Here is a 10,517-nt window from a genome sequence, read left to right as displayed (position 1 = left end):
AAATTACATCCTAGGTTTAGGAGGCTAAAATGAAGCGGATGGCATTATTACGTGTTCACAAATATATTAGATATTGCTCGCATGAATGGGCACGCCTAATTAATTAAGCACAGCAGCAAAACAGCAACAGCATCATAAACCTCGAATTTCGTTACCGAGTACTCGGCTTCTGGCTCGGTTCAGCCCATACCTGATGTTTGGACATACAATACAGATGACAATATTACATAGTTATATATCTAGGCCTATCAACTGTCAAAGTTGTTCCCCTTCTGTTAGACATGTTATGCCAAGCGCACAGGGACAATCATCTGTGAAAAACACGTGCTGTAAGTGCTGTAACAATTCACTGTGGCAACAATAAGTTTGTCTGATTATTGCACCGTTTTTTGTGTGAAAGATCATTGGATGAAAACTGATGAACTGGAAAAATGCGTATTTGAAACTCCGAAAGCTGACCTGGAGGAAAGCATACGTATGTCGAACTTATTTGTCTGAATGAAAGCTAGTACGCGACACATTGCCTAAAAGCACGTTAATCAGGATAAAAAACTTGTGTGGTACTGTAGCCTATACATAACTACAGTTATGTAAATATGAAATTTAAAGAGTCTTTTGTGAACACAAATGAGACTCAGCTCCATCCTTCAACAATAAAACAAACAAGTTAAACAATTTTATGCATTAGAATTTAGATCATTTGTCCTGGTCCCGTAAGCTTTGGTGGCGTTTTTTTTTTTATAAAATCCATTGTTGGCAATAGTTTAGTCGAGAAAGCATCAAGCATATCTATGTGTGGTACAGAGAGGTGAAATTTATGTTTTGCAAATCAAGTTGAAGGCGGTTTCAACATAACATTTGACTTTGTCGCAATCAGCTTAAAAAATAGCAACGCAAGCACTTTTGGTCGTGAACCAGTATGACATTTAATATTACGACAGGGGGCGTCTGATGGCACTGTAAAAGTGTCAAAAGAACAGCCAGGCCACTACGAGACTGACTTGCGGTGTAATGAGTGTTCGTTTGATTTGGCTGATATCCAGTGAACGTGAAATACCTTGCTCGGCCGCGACCTCAAGTTTGTTGTTCAAAACTCTCAAAAACGTCCCAGACCGTGTCGCATTTCTTTTTGACAGCTCACAGCCAAAAACTGATTTGATGTCAGACGAACACTTAAGTTGGGCTGGGTTGAAGACGCTGTTATTGCCTTGTTATGACATTGGCCGTTATTGTTCGACGTCTGATTTAAATACCTCTAATGATTGTTTGAAATACTAACATAGCCGTTAATAGCAACTAAACTGACGTTTTGTGAATTTTTGAGCACAGTATGAATAACCTTTTATCATGTTAATACAATAACACATAATTTGCCAAATAAATGGCAAAATGAGAGCGCTAAAGGTTAGACACGTGAAGTTCTAACTATCCTTTCGCAGGTAAGCATTGAGATTGCGCTGTCTGGCAAAGTTATGCAACACAATATGCGTGTCTTTCTGACTTATTGTATGCAAATCTGACGCTATGATTTTTTTAGAAGTGGTTATTTGCTTTTATAAAATATTTTAAGACGCAAATTACATAAAAATATTTAGTAAGTCAAGGTGAAGAAAATCAATTTATTAAAATGAATAGATGCTGGTATTAAAATGCTGAAATACGAGACAACCCGTTTTGTACAACAACTGAAAACGTGTTACACATCATTAATCGCGAAATCACGCACACAGAAATAACTGCATGAACTTGACAGCAAAAAAACTGGTCAAAATCGACGACAATGACCGCGTGCTTGAAGCAAGTGATTCGGCAAAGTACGTTATGCCATCGTTGGTGCCATCTAAAGAGACTGAAAATGCTAAACAGCGATACCACATAGATTAGATCCTAGGGCATGATAGAAAACAGGGATGAGTGGTTACCATAGAGATAGTGACGTATCTGGAAATTATTCTCTGGTTTTCTAAAATGTCACATGTTGTGTTGCGTAATTCACAAACTCACGATTCGTTTTTGAATGATTTTAAGCATGATGAAGTTACAATAAGATTTAATAGGATTTTTGTACCTATGGTTTGATTACAGCCAAGTATTTCTGGTTTTTAGGTTTGTACAAACACAAAAATTGTAACAAATATTTTTGTAGTTAGTTGTTTAGCTTGTTGATTGGCGTAAACACCTTAAATAATAGCATTTTGATGATTTTAAAGAGTTTCCTCTTATTCAACAAGTCATTCATATGTTCTGCGAATTGCATCAAATTTGAATAGATGTTTACTTGTCAATCTAAGGAAATTACATCCTCCTTCTACCAAACACTATTGAATGATGTGGAGTATGTTACTTAGTTCCAAGAAGTACAAAGGCGGTGGAGAATAGAACAAGCTAGCGGCGTTGGAACACTTCAGTGCGCGATATCACACAGGAAAATATTCATGTCCATGTCAAAAATGCCACATAAATAGAATAACGGGTAAAATACCCAAAGTTCTGTACATATTAGCGTCAAACGGAAACAAAAATTACAGAAACGTCGGTCAACACATGGTTTTTCAGTTTGTTTTCCCTTGGATTGTTATAAATAGTTAAGCGCGATACTACAGACGTTGTTTGGGCCGCGGTTGAGCTGTTCACGGCTTGACATGATAACCGATGAAAACTGACGATCCAGTGCGTTTGCAGCATGGTGTCTTGATCAGATAGTAACACCTCCGCAAGTGACGAAGTGTTGACCTCTTCTGTACATGGTGTGACACATTGGGATCCGGAAATTTGTCGTTAAAAGCGAGTTTCTCCATTTGTGAAATCATTTCATTTTCGTTCGCCTCCGCATCTTTTATAGATAATCCTTTTTTGAAATCCGGCAGATCGCTGTATTCAGGAATGTTCGGTGCCGAGTCGTCTTGTTCTCCAGGCAAAGGAAAATCGGTGTTGGGCCAGATATGTGAAGTGTCGTCTGTAATGAACAAACGCAGTGTCAATCATGATTGCCATCGACATGGACACCAAAATAAGGACAACTAAAAAATCAAATTTTAGCTTGAAATGGAACGAAGGTTTTTGAACAAATCTTTGCATTTATACGAGCCACGACATATCACACATTTTTTGCCAGAAATATTTTTTTCCAGAAACTCCTTGTTCGTAGAAAATGCGTCGTGCATCTCACGACAGCTCAGGTCTAGATTAACGTTTACTTGTAGCAGGGATGTGATCTATAAATTTTACTAAGTTTATTCCTTGTAATCGTTGGAAATCAAGTCACAAAAAAGGACTCAAGTCAAAAACAAGGACATTTTTTTAAATACAGTACATTTTTATAAGACATAAACCTTTAAAAGAAGGACAATCTTAGAAATATGGACGGTATGGCAGCCCTGGTGTTTACGCTAGTGCTTAGAAATGTGGCATTTGCAAAATCGATGGAATCAAGCCAAACATTAATTGCAAATCTGTTCTCGTGGTGACCATCCGTGTATTTAAAAGCTTCTGGTATGCCCAGACCCAAAGCATTTTTATGATGATAACACTGTTTAACTGTACTTTTTGTTACCGTTTCGAACGATGTAAAGTGTCTACAAGTGTCTATATTTTAAACCGATTCGAATGTTAAAGGGCTTAAACAACACACAAATATAGAACGATTATCGGTTTTACCATATTGTCAAACGAAAAAAATGAGAAGTGAGCAACGTGGCTTTTGGTGCAAATTTCGGGTGTTGATTTAGTTGCTGAATAGGGGGAAGGGTTTTATTTGCTCAAGGTAACCGCAAAGCATGTCCCAGCCGTGTTACTGATCGAACACAGGAATAACGCCTATTTGGTTTTGCGCTGGGTTGAGCTCGTCAACACAGTTCAGCACTTGCAGACGTTTAATATGTTTGACAACAAGCACAAAAGCCAATTTATCAGTAATATGATCCGATAGTTGTAGAGATTCATTTATCGCAGTGTTAAAAAAATGGAAGCAAATTTATTTTTGCACACTTACAAAGCTTCTACAGTAGATCGTTAGAATAAGTAAATTTGTGTTCAGAAACAATACGCAGTAAAACTAGCGATAAACGTTTTTTTGTTATTGTTGCAAAAAATCTACTTTATGGCCATTTACCACTCATCAAACAGGAACTCGAACTGTGTAACAACGGAGCCTGAAAACCCCTGGGAGGAGGAATTACAGAAAACACAAGTTTTGCTATGTTACTCTTTTACTGAAGTGGAACCAGGGGTGGCAGAAGATCGAAGTGTATTGTTGACCAAACAAAACGATATTAATGCACCTGTCCTGAATTAAACTGTCAAACGCAAAAAAATGTCCTGTCAAATTTTGGTTTTAAGTTCATGAAAAACATTCAAAAACTAGAATTAAGTATCAATGACTTTGCTATTGTGCACGAATAAAAGCCTTTCCTTTGTTGATTGTGATGCAATACATGACCAAAGCAAGTAGAGGAGACTTCTAAAAAGTTTTACTCTCTCACAAAAGCACAATTTAACAAAATAAGATGCAGTATATACCTTTAGGGTCTATAGACCAAATCGCTTCACAAAATTATTTCGTTTAATGAATAATTTGTTTTTTAACGTAGGGCACAAAACATGATTATATAAATAACAGAGGGGAAAAATCGAAGTTGGTGGTTGACTTAAGTGGGAAACCACACAAAAAAGGTTAAGAACCACTGTGCTAGAGGATTTCATGACAACATATGATGTGGCATACCCAAAAAATTAAGGTCATATATATCATTTTATACTCAGGTTGTTTGTAAAATGAGAACATGATGCATACAATTTAACAGTAGTACCATCTCAATAAAAACTAGAAGGGTGGTTTAGCACATATTGCCCTTGCACATACACTATAGCATATTTTGAAACATTAATATATTTCCTACACTTATTTATATTGGGTCCCATATTAGCCATCGTCTTTTATAACCTGGTTGTTTCTGCAAGCAAAAACTCATGGGTCCCCACACATGCAAAGTTGTAGATAATGCATTTCAATAGATAACAATGAGTAAGTAGGATAACTAATTGAGGTTCAACACACACAAACTTAAAAGTAGGAAACCACAATGACTCAATCAATAGTACTGCAAAATTTCAGTCCAATCTGCCAAAGTTTAAAATTTCAACCACTAGAGGTGTTTTGAGCACAACCGTTAATGTTTCTGACGTCGAAGGGCTGTTAACAACCCCTGAACGGCAATGGCGCAATAACGATAATTGGCATACTTTACAAGCTATCCAAATTTTAGCCAATTCTGACATTGTTTACAAACTCACCCCTTTTAGGGGGCTAGCGGGGTAAATACTGGGGTTATCCGGACAAACAAAGTGGGATGCACATCTACATAACTACATCTACCATCTGTATAAGTTTCAGCCACATCCATCAAGCAGTTGATGGCAAAACGAGTCAGACAAACTTCGGGGGGAAAAACATTTTAGGGGGCTACCGGGGTAAATACTGGGGTTATCAACAAAAACAAAGTGGGATGCACATCTACATAACTACATCTACCATCTGTGTAAATTTCAGCCGAATCCATCAAACATTTGATAGAAAAACGAGTCGGACAAACTTCGGGGGAAAATACCCATTTTACGGGGCTAGCGGGGTGAATACTGGGGTTATCAACAAAAACAAAGTGGGATGCACATCTACATAACTACATCTACCATCTGTATAAGTTTCAGCCACATCCATCAAGCATTTGATGGCAAAACGAGTCAGACAAACTTCAGGGGGGGAAACCATTTTAGGGGGCTAGCGAGGTAAATACTGGGGTTATCAACAAAAACAAAGTGGGATGTACATCTACATAACTACATCTACCATCTGTGTAAATTTCAGCCAAATCCATCAAACATTTGATAAAAAATTGAGTCGGACAAACTTCGGGGAAAATACCCATTTTAAGGGGCTAGCGCGGTAAATACTGGGGTTATCAACAAAAACAAAGTGGGATGCACATCTACATAACTACATCTACCATCTGTGTAAATTTCAGCCAAATCCATCAAACATTTGGTGGAAAAACGAGTCGGACAAACTTCGGGGGAAAAATACCCATTTTAGGGGGCTAGCGGGGTAAATACTGGGATTATCAACAAAAACAAAGTGGGATGCACATCTACATAACTACATCTACCATCTGTGTAAATTTCATCCAAATCCATCAAGGATTTGATGGAAAAACGAGTCGGACAAACTTTGGGGAGAAGAAAAATGAAAGAAAAAAAAACAAAAAAACACATTTTGAGTAAAATCAGTATGTGTCCCGTTCAGGGAAGGGGACCCATAATGATGATGCTGTTGAGGCAAAATTTATAACTTTTCGATGATAAATCTAATACTTGTCAAGTATAATCTAAAAAAGAATGTTTTCAAAATAGTTGGTAGGCTAACGATATTTTACATTTTAATCCTAATATGACTGGATCAATTTTGTTGGCACTTCTTTTGTAGACTAGATCCGAATGCTACAAAACATTGATTGCATTTTGTATGCCTTGCAACTGTTGTTTAAGTAGCATGTTATGGACCAATTGGAATCACTACTTTATGGATGATTTAACGTCAAAAGTGAACAGCACCTGTACTTGTAGTTTAACCAATATTGTAGTGGATTTATATGACGGCAAAGTACGTGTGTTCGATCAGTGACAAAATCAACAGCCATTTAACCAACGAGTCAAGTGCAACCCAACCAAAGTCGAAATCTCAACCGTAACATGTGATTATGAGACATCATGTACTGTGAGCCGACAGCTTCCAATAAAACGCACTCGTCTCAGTTTAAGCCGCGCAGTCTGCTATTAGCATAGTTTCGGCTGCGCAATTCGGAATTTTTTGGATTACAGCGGTCACACAATAAGATATGTTGCTCTGGGAACGCTCGAACAAAATTTTAGGCACTTGGTAACTGCACAAGATCAATCGCTGTTAAAAGGATTGACTTCCTTATCTTTAAATACGTTATGATATTATTTTCCTGGAGTAATCAAGTTTAATACGCAGTTTGATTATTAAAAAAACATGTTTAATGGACACAAACGTTGTGTTAAGCATCGACAACAACTTAAAAAAAACTAATTTTCTGGAAGGTAGCATCTTTCAAAAGTAAAAAAATATTCTACAACGATGGGCCTTATAACCTTTTTCTGGGCGCCACAAGGGTAGAAAGCACAAAGATGCACTTAAAAAACGGAAGCAGTGAACGAACGATCAGTGCAGACAACCTTTTGAAACAAGTCATATGTCCTTTTAAAGTTACAAATCCTATTCGAAGTTAAGGCCGTTATTGGACTTTATGTATTGGTTAAGCCACCCAAGTCGTCAATGTAAATTGCCATTTGCGCGTTGCCAAGCAGAAAACCCAAAGCCCCTGGGTCTGTGACCGCAATACACACAAGGTATTCCCGCTACTATACAGTTTACTATGGTAAACTTAAATCGTCACCTAAAGCAGTAAAATACTGTTTGAAACACAAATAACCTTCAAGGCCTTCAAACATCTTCATTCTTTTTTTTAATGACATGCGTTCTCAAACAATTACTCATTTTCCAGAGCACTAACCAAAAGGTTAGGGGTAAAAAGTCCATGCGTTTTGTGCTTTATGTACATAACTTGCAGAATTTAAAAGTCATTTATTGCATAAAAACGTTGTTGGTCGTGGAGGAATGCTTCCGTCTGTGCAAACTGCGTTGTTATCTGCCGCAACCGACGTCTACACGTCAAAGTGTGTGAAACTGTGCAGCTAAGGTTGGTTTCCTTTGTGACTGACACGGCTCGCGGTAATCTAATTGAGAAGTTCAACTGTCTCTCGTTCGGTCTCTGCTATTCGCATTACTTCATTGAGACACGTGGGCAAAGAGCACCCTTTGGTAAGTTTCAAGGATTGTAATTATACCCAGCTAAACCCGTGTTGCGAACAGTAAGATATATTCTATTCATTTGTGGATAAATTGATGGTGACCGGCACTGATGATGACAACCGGGATAAATCATTTGTGGATAAATTGATGGTGACCTGCACTGATGATGTCTTCATGGTGTATTCATATACACAAGTACACTGGCAGTCGTGTTTTTGATAAATATGGGTAATTTCGAAAAAAGGTTACTAAAAGTTACTCGGCACCACCAAAAACTCGGGGTTTTTACTTTACAATCATTCACCACAGAGACATTTGGGAACTTTTGTTTAACTTTTCCCAACAGTTTAATTTGTTTAAAAGAGGAACTTATCCTCACGAAGCAATTCGCAACAAAGTTTTCAAAGCTGAAATTAACCCCTAAAACAAATTCTCAACGATTACGAAAAAAGTCACAAACCAAGTTCGTGACTAAATCCTAGAGCGCATGTAACGACTGTTTTAGTCAACTTGGAGATCGAAAACCGCTTGTAACGAACCACGGTTCAGCCTTACCCTGTGGGCACAAAACAAACAAGTTCGACAATATCCCTGCATCAAATATTGACGCGTGCCAGTTTGCACCACAAGCAAAAAACTGCTGTTGACTGTCTTGGTATTGCAGGTGTGTAATCAAAGTTATAAGGTGACAACATAAGCAATAAAAGCGTTACTTACCGTCAAGCGATTCCATCTGTTCATCGTCGGTTATGCTGCGGGTGTACCTCCCGTACAAATAGTGGCGACATTTTCGGCATATGCTTGCGAAATAACACCTAGAAAACATAAAGGTAAATTGTAATCACTCAATTTTTTCTGAAGTTCGACACGCAAATATTCAAACTAATGAAAAACAAAAACCTTAAATCAAAAAATCGTATGAAGGCGAAAACAAATATGTTTTGTTTTTGTCACCAAGTGGACATTTTTTGTGTTGATGTTTCAATAAACTGTCGTCTTTTTGATATCTTAGTCACGGCATAATAAATAGTGTAATTGTCACATTGTTCGTTAATGAGAGCACATATTCACATGAGTTATTTTGATCTGACTTTATCGGAATCGGAACGCCCGAAAGTTTTACGTCCATTGAAAACAATGGGCGCCTTTGACAAGTTACTTATTACGCCACAAAACCGAGCCGGTTAAAAAAGGAGTTTACACCCAACCGTCTACCGCAAGGCAATAAATGGCTTGAATTACCACATTTCCCAAGGGACAATGACAAAAAGCAAACATCACAATTCAAGTACAGGTTTAATAACTTTGGAAAACAGTCACGTCAGTGTTTGGACAGGACGTATATTACAAACAGTCTGATGGTAACCAGTGCAATTAAAACCATTAATGTTTGAACTACTGTGCACAATAACTGAGCAGTTAATCATGTTTTTAGCCGTTAGCCTTTTACCTTCTTGGAAACGATAAAATTCCCCGTACTTTTTTTCAATGACATACAAAGGGAATAAGAGTACGGAATTCTCAGACATTTGAGGACCTCTTTGGCATTGTCGAAGACTGAGTCAAGCCTGTCTTCAAACTAAGCTGAGAGTGCAGACCGTTTTGTGGGGTAAATTAGACGCACCAGGCGACTGAAGACGTTCTAAAGGGCCATCAGTTGAAAACCAACACCATTCAACGCTTCGGTACACAGAGCTTATGGCGCATAAACGAAGTACTGTTTACCAAGTAGGCCGTTTAAATCAGCTAGATCGGGCAAACTGGTTGATTAGCTTCATGTACGAAAACGTACCGACAAAAAGTGCCTTACTTAATATGTTTACCCGCATGCGCTGTACAATATACAAAAAAATCTACTTCATTCTATTTATATTTACCTTCGTCTTGCTGCTGAAACTGTAGAGGCAATCAAGCATACGACGAATAAAGACAGAAACACCCGGCCAGAAATTGACCCTTTCATCTTCCTTTGGTGTCAAATATACGGCTACACTAGGTCTAAAAGCTCGTTATGTGGTCGACTACAAATCACAAATGAATAGGTTGTTTCTCTCATTGAGACAAACTGGCTTAACATTTTTTTCCACCAAACGCGTTAGGCCGTTAGCCTTTTTCTGTCGGCCGAGGTTAACTTTCTTGGTACTTAAACAAACATAGCACAAACTCTTATTCCTGTCTCAGAAATTTTAGGTGCTGTGAAACATACTGTCAATTTTATGAGTCAAGAAATAATTTGAATTGCAAATGTTTAAGTAACCAGTAAACCATTGGTTACACATTATCACGTACAGGCAAAAACCAGTCATGCGTATCCCACCAAAAGGAGGTCGAGTTTAGCCCCGTGTAATGCTATGGTTTTGCCAACAAAATAATGGAAATTTCAAAAATAGTTGTGGCTTGTGTCATAATTTTTGGCTGCTTTCTTTGGCTGGCTCCTCGTCTTGCTTAAAGGATATAGTTTTTATAGCAACCAAACCTGGATACAGATTCTTGTTTGTTTTTTGGTGTTTCAAATCAAAAATTGTTTCCAAATAGCCTATATACAAGCCAATACCAGTAGTGTTAGAACTTCAACATGATTCGAAGCCTATGGAATATTTTCTATGTCCTTATATCCTTCTTTAACGAT

At 37.8% G+C, this 10,517-nt stretch overlaps 1 protein-coding gene across 1 annotated transcript; it reads right to left on the bottom strand.

The window, feature by feature from the left end:
* Positions 1-1,599: 1,599 nt before the first annotated feature.
* LOC145233258 (uncharacterized) lies at positions 1,600-10,307 on the bottom strand. Its single transcript, XM_080097952.1, has 3 exons — positions 9,766-10,307; positions 8,606-8,703; positions 1,600-2,956 (listed from the first exon to the last, which is right to left on the bottom strand). The coding sequence occupies exons 1-3, from the start codon at positions 9,849-9,851 to the stop codon at positions 2,631-2,633; spliced, it is 510 nt and encodes a 169-aa protein (XP_079954078.1). The 5' UTR covers positions 9,852-10,307; the 3' UTR covers positions 1,600-2,630.
* Positions 10,308-10,517: the final 210 nt, after the last annotated feature.

The sequence above is a fragment of the Phallusia mammillata genome, chromosome 6 (genome assembly GCF_965637545.1).
Source record: "Phallusia mammillata chromosome 6, kaPhaMamm4.hap1.1, whole genome shotgun sequence".
Classification (NCBI taxonomy): domain Eukaryota; kingdom Metazoa; phylum Chordata; class Ascidiacea; order Phlebobranchia; family Ascidiidae; genus Phallusia; species Phallusia mammillata.
This window is presented reverse-complemented; position numbering and strand designations above follow the sequence as displayed.

Coding starts and splice junctions, on each gene's coding strand:
- LOC145233258 (XM_080097952.1), bottom strand. CDS start 9,851: ATGAAAGGGTCAATTTCTGGCCGGGTGTTTCTGTCTTTATTCGTCGTA. Junction 8,704..9,765: donor GTTTCAGCAGCAAGACGAAG/GTAAATATAAAT, acceptor TATGTTTTCTAG/GTGTTATTTCGCAAGCATAT. Junction 2,957..8,605: donor ACAGATGGAATCGCTTGACG/GTAAGTAACGCT, acceptor TGTTCATTACAG/ACGACACTTCACATATCTGG.